Source organism: Pseudoliparis swirei, chromosome 7 (assembly GCF_029220125.1).
Source record: "Pseudoliparis swirei isolate HS2019 ecotype Mariana Trench chromosome 7, NWPU_hadal_v1, whole genome shotgun sequence".
NCBI classification, from domain to species: Eukaryota; Metazoa; Chordata; class Actinopteri; order Perciformes; family Liparidae; genus Pseudoliparis; species Pseudoliparis swirei.
The window spans coordinates 12,227,597-12,246,664 of NC_079394.1; the positions used below are offsets into that span (position 1 = coordinate 12,227,597).

General features: G+C 40.2%; 2 protein-coding genes across 5 annotated transcripts; one reads left to right on the forward strand and one right to left on the reverse strand.

Annotated features, from left to right (window-relative positions):
• Nucleotides 1-19: 19 nt before the first annotated feature.
• On the reverse strand, nucleotides 20-10,369 carry LOC130196812 (coiled-coil domain-containing protein 158-like). Of its 3 annotated transcripts, none has more exons than XM_056419185.1 (23): nucleotides 10,284-10,369; nucleotides 10,034-10,093; nucleotides 9,893-9,950; nucleotides 9,332-9,474; nucleotides 8,844-9,019; nucleotides 8,656-8,765; nucleotides 8,273-8,576; nucleotides 8,027-8,169; nucleotides 7,850-7,931; nucleotides 7,503-7,622; nucleotides 7,077-7,175; nucleotides 6,200-6,406; nucleotides 5,900-6,068; nucleotides 4,887-5,039; nucleotides 4,091-4,203; nucleotides 3,516-3,674; nucleotides 2,889-2,981; nucleotides 2,590-2,700; nucleotides 2,057-2,184; nucleotides 1,405-1,467; nucleotides 1,153-1,220; nucleotides 700-857; nucleotides 20-84 (listed from the first exon to the last, which is right to left on the reverse strand). In XM_056419185.1, exons 2-22 carry the CDS (start codon nucleotides 10,062-10,064, stop codon nucleotides 736-738), a joined length of 2,652 nt encoding a protein of 883 aa, XP_056275160.1. In that variant the 5' UTR covers nucleotides 10,065-10,093; nucleotides 10,284-10,369; the 3' UTR covers nucleotides 20-84; nucleotides 700-735. The 3 variants fall into 3 exon arrangements, with proteins under 3 accessions (XP_056275160.1, XP_056275159.1, XP_056275157.1); XM_056419184.1 differs by having other exon boundaries at nucleotides 2,057-2,181; nucleotides 8,027-8,172; XM_056419182.1 differs by having other exon boundaries at nucleotides 8,027-8,172.
• LOC130196813 (cyclin-G2-like) lies at nucleotides 7,122-17,772 on the forward strand. 2 transcript variants are annotated; one of them, XM_056419187.1, is made up of 12 exons: nucleotides 7,122-7,198; nucleotides 7,711-7,768; nucleotides 7,869-7,944; nucleotides 8,451-8,594; nucleotides 10,511-10,654; nucleotides 11,104-11,241; nucleotides 11,367-11,504; nucleotides 11,667-11,917; nucleotides 12,059-12,137; nucleotides 12,232-12,330; nucleotides 15,982-16,184; nucleotides 16,908-17,772. In XM_056419187.1, exons 6-12 carry the CDS (start codon nucleotides 11,104-11,106, stop codon nucleotides 17,017-17,019), a joined length of 1,020 nt encoding a protein of 339 aa, XP_056275162.1. In that variant the 5' UTR covers nucleotides 7,122-7,198; nucleotides 7,711-7,768; nucleotides 7,869-7,944; nucleotides 8,451-8,594; nucleotides 10,511-10,654; the 3' UTR covers nucleotides 17,020-17,772. The 2 variants fall into 2 exon arrangements, with proteins under 2 accessions (XP_056275162.1, XP_056275161.1); XM_056419186.1 differs by having other exon boundaries at nucleotides 10,514-10,654.
• The last annotated feature ends 1,296 nt before the right edge of the window (nucleotides 17,773-19,068 follow it).

A 19,068-nucleotide genomic window follows, 5' to 3' on the forward strand; every position in this document is an offset into this window, starting at 1 on the left:
TGAATACCAAGGCTACAGCTGCGTGGGGATTTCATTTATTGATAACTTCCTGTGCGGAGCCTTCAAAATCAGGAAAGGAGCTTTCTGAAAGACAAAGAAAACAATGGGTTATAGATTATTTAATTCATTCTGAGGAATTAATAGCATTACAGAGATTTTGATCAAACAAATACAATAGGACAATTGAACACAGAACTTTAGTATTGCTGAAATGGAGTTTCCTCATCACACCGAGCTGAGCTACAGCTGATGACATCTAGATTTAGGAATCGTCTCTGTATTAAAGTTCAGGACTTTTCTGTGATGGTTCACACACATGTTGACTAATGGATTTCCATGACCCTTAACCAAATTTCCATGACCAAACATTTTGTGAAATCTCGGTGTGTACACGAGTATATACACAAATGAATGAGAGACAATAGTCTGATTAAAAGAATAAATAGATATAAATGCTTATTCTTTTAATCAAAATGCGTACATGAACATATGAATAGAACACATTTTGATGAATTCTCCAAAACTTTTGGGCTACAATTTTTTTCAAGGACTTTTCCAGGCCTGCAAATAACCATTTTTAATTCTATGACTTTTCCAGGTTTTTTCATGACCATACGAACCCCGTTTCCCTCTCTTAATATACAGTTTGAATGATAACTTGAAGAAACGCCGCCCAATGACTCAGACTGTACGACGTACTGATAAGAAGGACCGGCCTCGGGAGGTAGTGTCGCGTCATTGTCGGCTGTTGGGGTCAGAGGTCAGCAGGGTGTAGACGGGTGACCTGCGGCCCAGTGCGAACAGCTGTGGAGAGGAAGTGAACCTCACTGCAGCCGCCGGTCTTGAGATAACACAACCTGGAATCATCCAAATGTGTATGTTAGAGAATTGAATATATTGACGTCGACTAAAATCCACAATTTCTTGTATGTAGTCTGTAAATTGAATATAAGGTTTCAACTAATTATGTTGTTATTTATTGATTGATCTGCTGAAAAAAAAGCAGGAAATGACAAGAATAAATGCCATATTTACTTAAAATATAGGTCAACTAATTAAATATGAGTTTTAATTCATTTAATTGTATTGTATGGCAGTAGCAAACTGCATTCATAGAAGAGGTATGAAAAAAAAACAGAAGCAGAAACTCACTCCCACAGCAGGATTTGATGCTGGTCATTTTTCCGTTGAGCTCGGCCGCTTTCAGGAAATGCGGCTCGCTGTCCACAGGGTACGCACAAACAGACACGCGTTACATCACATGTTCAAACCCTGTGGCACTTTGTGGCGCCGTGCATGTTGCATTGGGGGGGGGGGGGGGGGGGTAAAAAGGTCACGGGGAAGATGCCTCGAGAAAAGCCGTGCGCCAAACATTGAAGCAAAAAGATGAAAAGACGACACTACCTGCCGCAGGTTTTTCTTCTCAATCTGGAATCGGCTTTGACTTCTTCCGCGTCGTCGGTACTTCTGCGGGCGCAGGGGGAATATATAAAAAATATGGAGGGAGACATTAAACTTCAAAGATTCCACGACAGATATCTGAAGATAAAAGGTCAGCAGCTCTTTCTATGACGTTGTGCAGTAGAAATCTAATAATTGAAGCCGCTCGTGAATGGATCGTCGTACAAACTTGTAATATACAAATAACAAGATAAATATAAAAAGACATTAAAGAAAACAGATGTCGAAGACAACACAACAGGTATGTGTAATATAAAAAAAACCCAATTAGGATCCCCTTCCTCTTCCTCCTCCTCCTCCTCCTCCAAATTACTTCCTGCTGACTTAGTGGCATCACATGATTCTAATATTCAATTCAATTCAGTTTATTTGTATAGCCCAATTTCACAAACTACAAATTTGTCTCGGAGTGCTTTACAATCTGTACACATAGACATCCCTGCCCCAAAACCTCACATCGGACCAGGAAAAACTCCCAAATAACCCTTCAGGGGGAAAAAAAGGGAAGAAACCTGCAGGAGAGCAATATGTGACCTAACCGAGCCCTGAGAGCGGAGCTAATCCTCGCAGTGTGTGGGAACGGAGCCAGACGTACAATGTGGTTCTGTGCACTCTCTCGGGTTCGGACCTCCTCCTAGTATCCGTGTGTGGTCTGCGGTTCTCCGAAATCACTCCTCGCAGATCTTTGACGAGAGACCGGAGCTCCCAGGCACGGCACTCCTGCTGGAAGAGAGAGAGAGGGAGGAGAGAAAGATGCCAGTGCATTATTATTATTATTATAATTATTATTATAATTATAATTATTATAATTATAATTATTATTATTATTATATGTGGAGATTAGTTTGAGTTTGAACAGAGAACCCAGGGAATACAAGACAATCGCCCACATTTCACTTAAAACACAACACAAACCAAATCAGCGTCGTACTGCTGGGACAAAGTGATTTACAGTCGGGCCTTCTCACTTTGCCACAGGAATGCGACGCTTTGAATGTTTTTCGTTTAAAGGCAAAGCAGATGTGCCGTCGAGCTCGTGTCTGTGCCGCCAAATAAACAACGATTCACACACACGCACACACTCGATGGGCCGGAACCGTAGGAGATACGAGGAGTTCCTGACCGTACCGTGATCTGGGTGTTGGAGGCGGGTGGGGCAGTGAGTGCGGATGGGGACGGGGAGTCCGGGTCAGATGGAGGTACATTCAGAGCTGTGTGCAGATTTTGACCTTGGAGCTCCTATGGAAAGGACACACAATTGGCTGTTACTCAAGACGTTGCTATCAAACATGCATGGTGAAGAGCTCAGCAGAGAAGCATTTAAACTAAATCAGGGTACATTTTGACACACATAGGCAGACTGTGTATGAAGTGGATAAGCCCTCCGCCTTCTTACAAACAGACTCTCTGTCTCTAATCAGCTCTACCTTCAAGTCCAGGGCATGTTGGAGTTTCAGACGCAAGAAGTCCTGCTCCTTGAGCTGGAAAAACTCCTGACAGTCTGCGAAGCTCTCCGTCATCTTCGGGAAGATACAGAGGATTTGAAGCAATAACACAGCGATGGACACAAACAGAGACGGAGCAGGAAAGATGATACGGTGCCTTATTTACCGGAAAATATAAACATTTGTTTTTTTGTTCCAGAGTGAGATAATAACTGTTTGGCCAGTGGCGGATATTAAATGATAGCAAATCTCAGGAAATAAACTAATTATTAACGTAATTGCCAATCATCAGTTTTTTGGACGCCTTTTCTAACTCTTTTCATATGTATCTGCTTTTGGGGGAATTTTATGCATTTATTACAAAGGAATAAATGAGGAATGAAATGGAGCAGAAACTCGCAGATCAAAAACAAACCAGAGATGTTGCAGTTCATGGTCAACACTTCATTGTTTCAAAATATCAAGATGGTTTTTTTAAATAAAAACTGGTGTGTGCACCGTTTTCACTTGAAACTTTAAATGTATTTCAGTCCGTCACAATCGTATCCAGGCTTCTCTTAACACCAGACATCATTTAATGACGAGAAGAAAAGTGCACATGAGCATCACCGTGTGAAGGATCGTCTCCAGCTGGCCGATCCACTCCCTCAACTGTTTATCTTTGGAGCGAAGGGCCTCCAGCTCATCGCCAAGTTGTCTCTTCTCCTCCCTGATGAGGGTAAGAGACTGCAGCTGCCGCTGATTCCCCAGACTCTGGTAGTGCTTCTCCTGGATAGGATAAGAAGAGGAGTGTGGATACATAGGATATTGTTTGTATACATTGGTGTCCTGTCTGGATGTGATATGTTGTCATTTAACGTACTTATTTATGTTAAAAAAATATCTATTTTAATGTATTATTTTGTGGGACCAGGTGAAGTTGTTCCAGTAGAGCAATTTGGTGTCCAAGAAATAATAATAAAAAAGTCTTCATAGTGCTTGAACTCGCTCAGATGAAGTCACTGCAGTTGGGTCACTCTTTATGTCATTTAATACATTAATAAATTATATAATAGTCATTTCTATTTGTGTTATCAATTAGAGACATTTGGATCTCCATGATTAACAATGGTTAACTTGGAGAGGGTCATCTCTCCAGTTATCTGAATTATCTACGGAAACACTGGCACATTACATTTCTTTACCTGGTACAGTTTGTCGTTGATCTCTTCTAAATGTTGGATTTTGCACTGCAGGGAGTCGACCTGCTCTCTCCGGGCAGTGATCTCCTTCTGCATGTCCATGGCTACTTGGAGGCCTGGGGGGAACAAATTAAATTTAAATTAAGAATACAAAAAGAGGTAAATGCTAATAGTATAAGAATATATACACTACCCTGCAAAAGTTTGAGGTCACTTAGAAAAAGAAAAGAAAAACTTATAAATGTGCTTATTTTTCTGTTTTTTTCAATGAAGATAACATTAAATTAATCAGAAATACTCTATACATTGTTAATGTGGTAAATGACTATTCTCCGTTTAAAAAAATTAAATCTCTACAAAGGTGTACAGAGGGCCATCTCCAGTGTTCTAGTTGTACATTGTGTTTGCTCATCGCCTTCGAAGACGAATGGAGGGTTAGAAAACCCTTTTTCAATTATGTTAGCACAGCTGAAAACAGTTATGCTGGTGATAGAAGCTATAAAACTGGCCTTCCTTTGAGCGACAAGTTTGATGAACAAAATAGGTATTTCAAATAAAAATCATTATTTCTAACCTTGTCAATGTCTTGACTATATTTTCAATTAATTTTGCAATTAATTTGATAAATAAAAGTGTGAGTTTTCACGGAAAACACCAAATTGTCTGGGTGACCCCAAACTGTTGAACGGTAGTGTATCGCTAACAAATAATAAGGCACAACACATTTGAGAACGTTTCTTTCTTTCTTCTTTGCAGGTGTTTAATTAAGTTTTAGTTTAAAGCATGTCATGAATCTAACCGTGTCCGTCAGATCCTTTCAGGGTCCTCAGGGTGCGTCTGAACTGCTCCAGCTCTTCATGGGTGTTCCTGAGCTGACTCTGAAGCTTCAGCGCCGCACCCTCGTGTTCCTCATTCTTGCAGCTGTGGAGCTGCCGCAGCTCCTCCTGCTCCTCTGTAACGGTGCCCGCACACAAACACATGCATCAGATCCACAGAGTGGACACACACACTTAACACACACACACAGCAATGGAAGGGCTTGGCTGACAGAGAAAATATACGGAACAAGGTTCTGTGTTTTCCTAACCCAGCAGGACAAGAAGAAGAGAGCAGATCTCTTTCTAGAAACACTCCTGGTGAAGGAAAAGGCCCGCCGGGTACACAAGCTGCTGTCTGGAGGTAACATGTGATACAAGTCCACACGGAATACTCCACTGTGAGGTAATTAATTCATTAAAGACTCATACCGTATGTGAATCACAGACTTCCCATTGTTTATTCATGAACTAAATCAGACATATATTGTTTAAATTAATATAAATGTGTGAGGCCATGTTTTTAAAATATTTGTATCCTATATGTTGGAGCCATAATGTCGTTTTCTTGCTTTCATTTATCTTTGAGGAGAGACACTGGGTCAATTTGGGACATGCAGTTCCTACATTTGAACACAAGGTGGCACATTTACATCCAAAAGGCATGAAGGTAAGTGCCTGCTCATGAGAACAGGTGTGGACAGGAAGCAAACAGTTTTTGACCGTAGTCGTGTCAACGCGTTGTGCTATAAGCAACATATATAATCTATCGCAATACTATTGGACGTTACTATTATTATGCTACGATGTCATAGAGCAATTGGATTAAAAGCATTGAACGACTGGCTTTAAGACTTACAGTGGAAAAGCGTTAGGGCCTCTACACGATGTGTATAATCATGAGGCTGTGTGCATATAAATGTGACACGTGTTGTCTATGTGATGGATATTGGTCTCTCGAGTGTGTGGCGATACACATCAGTAAAGCTCAACTCACTCGTGAGGGTGAGTAACTTCAAGCACTGGATGTCCATCTGGATGGTGAGCTGCTGGTTCTCCAGAGTTTCCTCCTGGACACGCAGCCGTTGTTCAGCCACAGAGGCCTGCAGCTGCAGCCTGTCCTGCCCCGCAGCAGCCAGGTCCGACTTGTGCCGCTCCAACTCGGCCTGAACGGCATGTGACACACACACACACACACACACAGAGACCGAGAGAGAGAGAGAGAGAGAGAGAGGTTAATGATGGTGTGTTTGGGGTATTGAAGTCAATAAGAGGAATACATTAAATGGCTCCTGACCCTGAGCTGCTGAATCTCCGTCTTGTGCTGGTCTAGCTGGTTGCTGAGAAGGCGGTTTTCCTGGTGAAGGTCGCCGACGGTGCTGTTGTGAATCTGTGAGCTGCTCTCCATCATCTTCTCTCGTTCATCCAGTTCCAGTCTCAGTGTTTCTCCTTCTGCAAGCAGGCCTTGGCATCGGCTTTGGGCCTCCTCGAACATGGCAAGATGCTGGAAAAATCAGTTAAGTACAGTGAGCTATCGAAATGAACACATAGTCTCCGGGTCGTGGTTTGTATATATATATACACTACCGTTCAAAAGTTTGGGGACATGTCTTTATTTTTCAAAGAAAAGCACTGTTTTTTCAATGAAGATAACATTAATCAAAAATACACACTATACATTGTTAATGTGGTAAATGACTATTCTAGGTGGAAACGTCTGGTTTCTAATGAAATATCTCCATAGGTGTATAGAGGCCCATTTCCATCAACTATCACTCCAGTGTTCTAATGGTACATTGTGTTTGCTAATCGCCTTAGAAGACTAATATCTGATGAAAACCCTTGTGCAATTATGTTAGCACAGCTGAAAACAGTTATGCTGGTGATATAAGCTATACAACTGGCCTTCCTTTGGGCTTGAAGTTTGAAGAACAAAATTAATACTTCAAATATTAATCATTATTTCTAACCTTGTCAATGTCTTGACTATATTTTCTATTCAATTTTCAATTCATTTGATAAATAAAAGTGAGTTTTCATGGAAGACACGAAATTGTCTGGATGACCCCAAACTTTTGAACGGTAGTGTATATATATATCTATATATTATCTAAATGGTTGTATTATTAACCGAGACTAATATTAATAATAAGTCATCTCCATGAGAACATTACGTGCTGGGCTTCATGCTGGTGAAGCTGGAGTTCCTTCCTTTTCTCCTCCAGTAGTTCCTGGGATGTCTCCCCCTCCTGAGCCGCCTGCTCCAGCAGGGCCTGTGGGCAATGTTCACATCCAGGTTAGGAGACGTAAACTACCAACTGATAATAAGCTCCAACTATAACCAATGTATTGAAATGGCCACCAATTTGTGCAGCAGCATCAGTGATGGCAATGAAACGGGCAATATTCAATCATTCATAGCCTGTAACTGCCCACGCCTGAGCGTGGCACTCCTTGTTGACTCCTCCCACTAGTGTCTTAAAATGTTTCACCAGCAGATTACACACCTTGTTCTCGATGTTGCGTCATAATTAACAGACTTTAAGTATCATTTTAATGACTTCACATAAAGTTAACCGAGTTTTGACTCTCATGGTTACCTTGAATTGGCCCAGCTGGGATCGATGCTCCTCTGCTTGTTGTAGAGATCGCTCTCTCTCTCTCTGGGCGTCTCGCAGCTGGGACTGAGTCTGACTGAGTTGCAGCTCCAGAAAATAAACCTACAATGTCACAAATCACAATCCAATTTAAATTGTAGTTTTTATTCTCATTAGAGGAGTTCCATCGGTTCTGCTTCTCCCCATTCAGTTTGTCTAATCTTCAAGCTCCGCTGGTCCTATTGGTCTATACATCTAGTGAATGGCTGGTAAATATTGACATTTAGCCGCTTCAGTATCTCATTGCTTACATTGTATTATTCATGGTAATGTTGTACACTCTTCCTTACCTTGTCTGTATGGCTGCAGAGAGTTGACTCCAGTTCACTGACTTGAACCCGGTGCAGTAATGTCTGTCTCTCTGCAAGTTTCCTGGGATACAAATGTATGTATATCTATATTTCTGACACATATACATGAATTCATTTTAGACTGAAAACACTCACTGAAAAAAACATGACACTTACTTTAGCTCCTCCAACTTGAAACTCAAGCTGCAGCTGTTGTTCTTCGATGAGATCAGTTGGTCAGTCAACACCGCCATCTCCTGGCCAAGACCTTCAATCAGGTCTTCCATTCTAGAAGAATCACTCCACAGATCTTCTATTGACTGCTATGAAACAAAAACATACATCAGACATAATAAGAGGGAAAGTGTATGCCCGTGAGGACAGGACACTGAATATGATCCATAAATGACTTCTACTACTTACCGAAAGAGGTCTTTCCTGTAGCTCCTCTGACTCATTGTTGAAATCCTCACTTAAACTAGCAGCCGGTGAACGCTGTCCTGAAGTAGTGACGACGCTAGGACTGGTGGTGGCGCCGCCTTGAGACAACAACGAGCGCGTCTCTTTTACATTGTCTTCCATTGTCTCTACTTTCCTGCAGAATGCCAACGCCTCGTCCTCCGTCTCCTGCAGTTTCTGGTCCTCGGTCCTTTTGGTGTCTTGGTGCTCCTCCAAGATGAACAGCATCTTTTCCATCTGCCCAAGATGTGTCCTTGAATCCTTCACTCTACAAATATAAAGAACTGTGAGTCCAAGAGATTCAAAAGACTAATTTACAGGAGTAACATTTTGGTCAGTGTCTTCACCTGATGTTGGACAGGACGTCCTTCTCTTTCTGGACTTTGTGCCACTCAGCCTGCAGGTCCATGATGGCTTTGTTAAAACTGGTTGTCTCTTGTTCAGGTTGATCACATGTCTGTGTTTGAGAGGGTAAAAAAATACATTGCTGAAAGAATTCAGACAAGATTCATGGTTGTAAAAAAAAAGTATGAACCTTGTCAAGCTGCAAGTCCGACAGCTGTAGAATACAGTCATCTACTGCATTTCCCGATGCCTCCTTTCCAAGAGAGCCGATATCCCCTTGGTTCAGACTCTCCATATCACCGACCAAGGCCGGAGTCTCTGGCTGCTGGTAGGGTGAAGGAATGGTGGAATCCTCCGGTGAAACATCTGCAAAGGAAGTTGAAAATACACAGAGTGTATGCTGTGAAAGATATGGCTTGGTGAAACATGCATTTTTGCAGGACTTACATGGGTGGAGCTTTGGCGAATATTGAATAATTGTTTTAACACTTTGCTTTCCAGTGTTTTTCTGTAACCATCTAGTCAGATTTAGGTTTTAGAATAACGTTCGGCTTTGGTTATTTTATCTTAACGTGGGTGTTGTGAAAAATTAATAATCGCTACTTAGCGTGTCATTTTTTTTATCCCGCTGGCTGCTCCAACTCAAACAAAATGCTGTGTGACGCTGCTTGTACTCACAATAGTTACTGAGGTTGAGGCAGCTGTGTCCAGGTGAGCTGTGGATGCTGTATGTGCCAAACCTCTCCAAGGTTATCTTGGTTTCGTTTTCCACTTCTTCCTGAAGCCTCTGTGTTTCCTTGGTGCGTCTGTCAAGGTCCTCACTATCATTTTTTGGGGGGTTTAAAGGAAAGAAAATAGGAGGGATGGAGAGCATGATTCATAGTTCTGTCATAGCCAAAGTGCATTATAATTCCAGATGGGGAAACTAAATTTGATTGAAAATGTCAAGTCGACAAAAACAAGAAGGACCAGAGGTCAGCCTGCCGTCATTTGGTTAGTGTCGAGCAGTTTTTATTTTGATCCTATTGTTCATTTTATGTGACGTGTGTGTTTTCATAACTTTGATGTTGTCTCGTTGATTGTCTTTGTAGATACATGTTTTTCATCAAATCAAAACAACTCTTGAGCTAAAGCAATGGCTGCTGAAGAGTTGGAGTTGGTAGTTGATCTTTAAATAATATCAAATGAGCAACCTCTGCAAGGCATTTTGGTTTTGCATAAAGAGTTTTTTGTTCATACCTCAATTCATCCAGTGTCAGGCTGTTCAATCTCAGCCGGGAGGAGGCACCTCGGGTCTCTGGGGACGACAGTTGTACAATTTTAAATCCGTTGAGCCAGATGGTTAACCTTATCTAACGTTAGTTAATAACGTTAACATACCAGTTGTAGCTCTTTGTGACTCCGACGACATCTCTGCAGTTACGTTCGCTTGTCACCAACCTGTCGGTTCACGTTAAGTGAGTGAAGTCAACAGTATGCCGAAAATAATATCAACAACTAACGCTTCACTTCTGCCAGTGAATTATTTGAAGTTAAAGCACAATCACCATGGAAACAGCATCCCATATCTCACGTCGTGTTTTCATAATATTATATAATTCGGAGTAACTCATTTGGTGCTAATACTTACAATAGTTCAGATTGTTTGTTGTCCGATTTGTTGAGATAAAAGCAAAAGTAACGTTAGCGCCCGACACTTTGAAATAATCCACTAACATCCGGTTTCACCTCTACGACTGTTGATGACGCAACCACGCAGAGGCGTTTCCAGCGGTGCATGATGGTTAATGTCGTTTTTTCAGAACAGCTCAGCCGTTGTTTGTTTATTAAGGGCGGACCTTCTCTGTTTTTTTTCAGCAGGAATCAACGGTCTTGTTTTTTTAAACATTTATCGACCTCCATCGGACTGACAATGGAGATGTGAAGAGCTGGAAGCTGTCATTAAGCCGCAGTGCTGTTATTTCCTGCTCGTCGGCGGCTTCCGGGCGAAGGAAGACGAAGGTTTGTTGATTTTACGATGGCAAGCTATCTTTAGCTACATTGATGTGAGCCAATTTTTTCATTATTATTTATGCTTCCGACGTCTTCCGCTTTTTGAAATTTGTAGATGTTGTTGTGAAGATTAAAATCAACGTTGACGGTGAACGGATTCAGCCTCGTCTGAACCGTGTAATAATAACATAGTTATAAGCTAGGTTATAGATGACCTGGCTTCTGTCGCTCAGCAGATATCTACATTAAGCTAAAATCAATGTCGACGTTAAATTTGATTGTGTGAGTGTTTAATACACTATTCCCATTGTTTAGTTTATTATGCTTTTACAATGTAATAATGAAGATCAGGAATGTGTTGTTTTTTTGGGCGCTGCTGAAGAAATTAGTGACACCTACTGGGTGTCAATAATAAGGACACAATATTGATATGCGGTCTCTCTTGCTTTGCAATGCAGATGGATCGAAATGTGTTGAGGGGTCTTCAAGCCATTGACAGCTTGCTCCTGAAAGAGTTGAAGTCATGTCGTGCAAAAGAGTACAACTTTCTTCCCAGAGAGACTGGCCTGAGGATGATGGAGTCAGCTTCCACAGAGGTAAACCCACTGATACACTTTTAGATTATGTTGTTGGTGTCGGTGCAATGATATGGTATCCCAAAACAACAACAAAATCACTTCTCAGTGATGTCTATCTAATGTATATAGTGGTGTATTTTCAGAATCACAGTGGAGTGTCTGCAAAATGCAGGGACACCAGAGTGGAAGAACTTTGGGGTCTGACCAGTTTCTTTGGCTACAGCACTCAAACATTCGTTCAAGCGGTCAATTTTCTGGATCGATTCCTCACTGTTATGAAGGTAGGCATTTAACAAAGTATTTAGTTTCAGTATGTTGTTTCATGTTACATTTAGATGTTGTGTGTCTCCAGTAAGAAGGAAAACACGACCACAATGACTTTTATTTGACCTTGAGTCATGAGACGTTGACTCACACTTATCACTGTTGTGTCATTGTGCCAGGTGCAGCCCAAACACTTGCCCTGTATTGGAGTCTGCTGTCTCGACATTGCTGCGAAAATGGTTGAGGAAGCGAACAATGTCTCGCCCACCCATGAGCTCATCCGCATCAGCCAAAGCAAGTTCACCGTGTCCGACCTGCGTCGCATGGAGAAGATCATCTCGGAGAAGCTCAGCGTGGAGCCCGAAGCTGTGACCGCTTTAACTTTTCTTCGCCTCTACTACCCAACCTTCACGTTCCTGTCTGCTGGACGGTAAATATTTAATTTTATTCCGCCTCACTCATGTTGTTATTGCAGATGCACTGCTCCAGTTGGCACGGAGATGGTGAAATAGATTATGCTTTATGAGCTTTGTACTGGCGGATCACATTAGGATTCCCTCTATATTTTAAGGGAGGAGATCCCAAGCATTGGGAGACTGGAAGCCCAGCTTAAAGCCTGCTTATGCCGTCTTGTTTTCTCTAAAGCAAAAGTAAGGATTGTTCTCGGAAGACAATTTTACACTATAGCAGCAGTCACACTTTGAGTCTTGTGAGTTATTGATACGCTGTTTTCTTCATTTACAGCCATCAGTGCTGGCACTGTCCCTCATTGCTCAGGAGTTTGAAGCCCTCCAGTCCATCACCTTGTCAAAAATTGTACAGCAATTCCAAAGACACCTAAAGGTAAAAAAACAACAACAGTAGAGCTGTAACATGTGATTCATTTTTTCTCTCAATTAATTCACATTTTGTGCTTTGGAAAATGTTTACATCTAGTGAAAAATGGCCATCACAGGTCAATCTAGAGTAGACTATGGTAATGTCTTCAAATGTATTGTTTTGTCCATACAATATTTGAAAACTGAAATATATACAGTTTACCGCCCTATAATACCAAATAGAACACTTTTACTAGCTTGAACTTAAATGTTTTTTTCTGCTGTTAAATCTATATTCTCGATAAATAACCGTCAAGTCAATCATTTCTCTGTGTTTCTCGAGACATTTTTGTTCCACTGCGGTTCCATAATTCACTTTTTGCGGCACTATTTTAGCGTCGCACCATGTTTTTTATCCTCTTAAGCCCCAACGCACCACATATGGTGCATTTTTGATATTGTGTTTTAAACTGTCTATACTATTATAATAAACATGAACAAATATATTGATGTTGTACATCAAATTAAAGAAGACAACTGGGGCTACAAGTATCAGTGAGCCATTTAAACACAACTCAAACACCAACTGAAATAAAAAGAAAAATATCATAATCATAATTTTGTCAGGTGTCGGCCCACTCAGAACGTTTCCGTAGCTAGCGACATGTAGCTTTGTGCAATCATAAAAGAAGAGATGTTCGAAAGCAAGAGGACTTCACACAGATTCTAAATATCTTTACAGAATCCTTCTGCACCAAAGTATCACGGAGATATAAGCCAAAGAACACAGACATATTAATCGCTTCATAGCTTTACATTCAGCAAATTCAACATACTTTTGTTCTTGAGAAGAAGAAAAAACGTTTCTCTCCCCTGCATTCCAGCTGGCATGGCTTTAGTGCAGGGGTGTCAAACTCATTTTCACCGAGGGCCACATCCGCCTCATGGCTGCCCTCAAAGGCACTCACTGTCTAACTAACACTATAATTAACCACCAGAAAATGTTAATTAAATAACTTTCTTGTGTTTTGTTTATTTGTATTGTTTATTATGAATTGATAATATGATATGATAATAATATTATTATAATAATATAAAATTAATTAATTTATTTATTTTATTTTATTTAGATTTATCAAACTCAAACAAACATTATTTTATTAACTTTATTTGTCACAGTTGAGCAGTGGAGTTTCTCTAATTCTCTCTGGTCTGGTCTCTGGTCTACAGGTGGTCTGGGCTCCACCTCTCCACTGGCCAGTGTGGTCCAGGTGTCGGTTCCTGTAGTGTGGTAGTTCTCTGGGCAGTGGTTTGGTTCCTGTGGTGGGCTGTGGTTCCACTGGTCACTGTCTGGCTTTTTGGGCCCCAAAATCACCTGCATGACAAACTATGACAAAGGGGGACCTAAATTAACTTCAAATGAATTTAATGAAAAGATGTTGTTGAACCTGAGAAGAGTAGAGAACAATATACTAAATAACTAAATTATATTTATTGGTTATAGTCAATTATACAGTCAATTATGAACCAACAAGTGAACAGGAGGAGGACATACATAACTACTCATACAACTCATTTACTGAACTTTAAAACATAAAACACACATGAATAAAATAAACATGAAAAATAAAAATGAAATAGAAAAAATGCTCAATAAAAGCCTCAATGTCTGTAATGCATGTCTGACTCACTGAACTATCTTCAGAGTCAGCAGCTTTTAAGCTCAAAACAAACTCTAAAAAAAAATTAAAAAAAAAAAAAAGAATTAAAAAGATTCACATATTCAACATTAACTTTTATATTACTATATTATAAAGACTCAGCACTCACTTCAACAACCACTGACCTAGACCTGATGGATGGAGGAATTCATATGAAGGGAGGGATGATGTTTGTTAGTCAATGTGGTGGTCACACACACACGCACGCACACACGCGCGCGCACACGCGCGCCCGGCGCGTTCCCGCCGGCGCCGGCTGATTTCCTCATTCGGGCTGATTTTTGAAAGTAGGCGGTAAGTAGGTGAGACTGTGATGTGACTGACGTGACGGTCCTGACGTCATGCCGTTCCTTCGGAGAATATCGATCGTCTGATCGTCGAAGTCCGCAGCAAGATCAGCCTAGCTGCAGACTGGATGGATAAATAATATAATATATATATATTATATGAACCCAGACTTATCTTGATGGTCCGACGTGGGTGGACTTCCTCAAACAAACAAGTGTGTATTTCTTCTTGTGTGGTGGACGGTGGTAACGAACTGTGATAAGACGTAGCCCGCGCCCTCTCCGGCGCTTCTAGCGCGGGACCAAAAAAAAAAATAGTCCGGGGACGGAACTCCGCAGTTATCGAAAACAGCGCAAAAAGGGTTCGCCTCTCCTCTGGAACTCTGGCTGAACGCAGCATGAAAGAGCGAACAGACCGCAAAAAAAAAAAAAAATGAAAAAAAAAAATAAACAAAGTTTTTTTTTTTTTTTTAAGAAAAGGCATTAATCATCTTTATTTCGTCACAGGGCCACATATAAAATGACGGCCATGGCCCCATTTTAGCCCGCAGGCCGTAGCTTTAGTGTGTGTGTAGGTCCCTTTAAAAACCAGGCGGACTTTTGGGGAAGCCTCATAGTCAGCTGTCAGGAAGTTCAATTTCAGCTAATCGGATTTCACATTTCAAATATGGCGACGCCTTTCTGTCTCCTATTGGCTCACAGTGCTTTCAATCTTGTCTTTCTTGGTACCAATCGATTCTATTGGCTCTAACTATTCCAATGACGTGTCGTTCTTTAAAATCTGCCCTTCCCCGGCGGAGATATCTGCGCGCGCAACAGCTGCGCTGTGACAGATCCAAAAACCGGCTTTACGCACAGTACGCACGCGCACAGCACCACTTTGTTTGATCGTTTTTTTATCTTTGATTTACTGTTTTAAAGCCACATAATGATGTATTTGCATGTATTGAACACCACAATTAAAAGTGAAAGTGAAATAAATGGTTTGGTACATGAGAAAAGTCAAATGGCACAGATGGTGCTTCAATGTGCCCAAATGCAAATTTTAGAGACCTCGCCTAAATTCTCTTTACTAAAAAGTCTCCAACTATTGATCTGCTTCATTTTTTCTGAGTCAAACTTTGCAGAGAGTCTGTTCACAAGTTGTATTATTATCTGGGTGATTTTAGGCCTTTGCTGTGCATCCATCCAGGATATATTCATCCTGAAAGTGCTTTTTTTTCTAATCGAACCTGAAACTTCTATGAAAATAGAAGTTTCATCTTTATTTACTCTTAACCAGTAACATATATACTAATATTTACACATCTGAACAAAAGCTCACATGTGTTCCCTTTATTATAACACCAACATTATTCAAATAGCTTTTGTGGTTGCAGAGCTACACCCTTTTTAGTTTGGGTATGTCATTTCGAGCAGAAACCTCAAAAATCGGGTGGGGTTCAGGAGGTTAAAGAAATATTGAGCAGCATTTAATGCTCTTATGTGGCGAATATGCTTAACTGTGTTTTCCATACTCCACTAATTCCATAATTTCTTACATCCCTCTGCTTTGTATTACACATACTTTGAAATTGTACAATGTGGCATGTCAGTGTCACTGTCTGATCACCTGTCAGTATTTCTGTCTGCAGCCTCTCAGATGCTTCCTGTTTGTCTCGTTTCCAGATCGGTGACAGCGAGCTGCTCCACTGGAAGGAGCTTGTGGCCAAATGCATGACTGAATACTGCTCAAGCGAATGTAACAAACCAGACAACAAAAAGCTAGTTTGGATCGTTTCCAGGAGAACGGCCCAAAATCTGCAGGCCAATCACTTCAGTGTGCCCGGCCTGCCAACTATTCATGAGGGGATCTGGGACGAGCGCGAGAGGTTAATAGTCCAGTTTTTTCATTTCCTTCATGCTGAATTTTATATGATTTGAATAAACTGTGTGCTGATGAGATATTGAGAAAACTGCCATTCATGAATGCATTTTGTAAGTCCTCAAATTCATGACTCAGCAAAATCACAGCTGCGAACAGTATTTGGAAACACAATGTTTTATTTTAGAGTTGAGAATCCATGAATGGTTAAATGACTCCTGTAGAAATCAGTCTTACCAACCCCAAATCCTTAATTTACTATAATTTAATATATCACTCATATGTCACTTGTTGCCTTAGTTGATATCAATCATTCTGTACTATGGCTGCAACTAACAATGACTTTCTTTGTTGATCTATCCATTGATTATTCTTCCGATCAATCTTTTAGTCTATAAAATCTTCCAAAAGACAAAAAGATTCACTAAATAAAAAACAGCAAAAAAAAGAAGCTCTCACGTCAGAGAAGCCTGAACCAGTTAAAGTAGATATTTCTTCTTAAGATATAACTTAAACAAAAAATCATAAAAATTGTCGTTGATTAAAGGGGCTAGTTTTCATTCGACCCTCCCTGTAAATAGCCACGTATTATAAACTTCTCTCGAGTTCACGAAAAACCTCGAGAACCACAGAAGACATCCGTCCGTTCACTCGCTGACTCACCAGCTAATTGTTTCAGCTCTACCCTGAAGATAGTACTGAGTATTAATGGCTTCCTCTTCTCTCCCAGTGAGGACTCTGGTGAGGACATGAGCTGCGGCGAGGACAGCCCATGCGGCTCACCAGGAAGTGACGGCGAAGGAGCCTACTTCCCTTCCGCCTATCTCCACCGCAAAAAGTGACTCGTCGTGCAGTACAGCGGCGGACGCACGTTTGTCCCCCGACCTGTATCCGATTTTAAGGTAGTCACCATGTTTCTGAGCGACCACCTTAGATACAACAGGTGGTGTGTTTCAATCATTAAGTGCCTGTGTTGATTCAGTTTACTGTTTTTTTTTAATGTTTAAAAAAAACCAACTAAAAAAACGTATCGTATAAATGGAAAATTGCAATATCTTGGCAGCTTGATGGTAATGCCTGTGAATGTCTTTTTTCCGAGATGTTCCCTTTGTGTTGGTTTGTGTCCGAGCCCGGCACATTCATGGGAAATCAGTGAAGCACAAGGTATCACTTGTGTCCGTCGTGATACACTCACTGTTGAATACCAGCGAACACACAAGCACATACATCTTTTTTAAACCATCGTTTTTCTACTCAATATCTCCATATATACAGTATTATGCTAGAATATGTCATACATATGTACACAATCCCAAATGTGACATGTAGGACATCTCTGTGTGAAAATGCCAGACTGTTTATGCATGGATACATTAGAATATGTCATTTATGAATGGATGTTGTTCATGTTTACCAAAATAAGCGTTAAAAAAAAGTTTCAAAAAAATTTATATAAAATGTAAAAAGAAAGAAGGAAAAAAATGTTATGTTTTGTGAACTCTACATACTGTGTGTTGTATTTGAAATATGATGTGGAAGATGTTGGAAGGTTCAGAAATAATCCCTCCAAATCAAATATAAAAAAGTGCTTTTCACTGTTTGTTTTTTTCTGTTCCAGTTCACTTGTGTTTTGAAATGTGTACTCGTGGTGAACTGTGGTGATGCCAAACAGTGTGGCATTGATATTGCAACGTATTTCCTTGAAACCAATCATGCAGAATTACTGAAGTATTCTGGTTCTGGTTCATCTTCAAAAGTCAGAAGAACTATAACAAAAGAGGATTTTGTCATATTAAAAAAATGTTCATGTATCCTCATGACAAACACAAGCCACATGCTTAAGGGACATGGATTCATTCATTCTAAATCTCCTAAGTATACTTATGATGCAGTACTGCCTTTTTCACAATAATATGTAATCAAATATTGGATTACAATTATTGATACATCACTATATGCTTACAGCTGATTTAGATTTAGTTACTTTGGATTACTTAATGCACTCCTCCATATATTTTGTATTAGATGATAATGCATCATAATTTATTTGATTTTTAAAAATATTATTAATCTGAGTAAACTCGTAAATAGCTGTGAAACTCATGTGACATAAAAAATACAACATTCCTATCTTTCCTTAAGGAATGACTCAACTAAAGTACAAGGAAACTTCAAATTCATTCAAAATCATTGGTGGAAGAATTAAGTACTCAAATCTTCTACTTAAATAAAAGTAACAAAATAATACTGCAGAAATACGTTGTTACAAATACAATTGTTGCATTAAAAATGTAACTTTAGTAATTGTACCTCAAGTACCCTCATGCAGAATGGCCCATTTTAGAGTAAATCATGTTCATTTTTTAAAATTATGATTATTAAGGCATCCATGTGTGCGTCACTTTATTGTTATAGAGCTTGTAAGGGTGGTTCATTTTTGTTTTTTTTGTTTTACTAATTGATACTGCTCCTCAAGGGGATCATCACATCCTCATGTTACAGTTACAATGACACATGTATTTGTATTTGAATTAAAAGCTTTTATAAAGAAACAACACGTGGAAGTTTATATAGTAAAAATGCCTAAACTGTACTTGAATAAAACAACTCGGATTACAGACCAGAGGGCACACATTACTTGATCTATGCGATCTACCCTCCCCCATCCCTCCAATTCAATCCCATATTAAATTAATTATTGGACAAGCGTGTGTTCGCGCTCGCTTGCGCGCGCGCGTGCATGCGTGTGTGCAGGCACGTGCACAGATAGAGCCCTAGTGGTGCTGAAGCACCAGCCCTTTTGCCCTGGATGAGAAAAGTGCCCTTTTTGCTGGAGACAATTTTTTTTCATTCATCAGTATTTAAGAATAAAAGTTACTCTTTCTGTCATC

Excerpts from the sequence above, each read along its gene's own strand:
- LOC130196813 (XM_056419187.1), top strand. The coding sequence starts at position 11,104 with ATGGATCGAAATGTGTTGAGGGGTCTTCAAGCCATTGACAGCTTGCTC. Across the intron at positions 12,138-12,231 it reads TTGTTTTCTCTAAAGCAAAA|CCATCAGTGCTGGCACTGTC; the intron begins GTAAGGATTGTT and ends CTTCATTTACAG. Across the intron at positions 16,185-16,907 it reads ATCTGGGACGAGCGCGAGAG|TGAGGACTCTGGTGAGGACA; the intron begins GTTAATAGTCCA and ends CTTCTCTCCCAG.
- LOC130196812 (XM_056419182.1), bottom strand. The coding sequence starts at position 10,064 with ATGTCGTCGGAGTCACAAAGAGCTACAACTG. Across the intron at positions 9,475-9,892 it reads CTGACACTGGATGAATTGAG|TGAGGACCTTGACAGACGCA; the intron begins GTATGAACAAAA and ends AAAAAATGATAG. Across the intron at positions 1,468-2,056 it reads AGAGTGCACAGAACCACATT|AAGTACCGACGACGCGGAAG; the intron begins GTACGTCTGGCT and ends CTGCGCCCGCAG.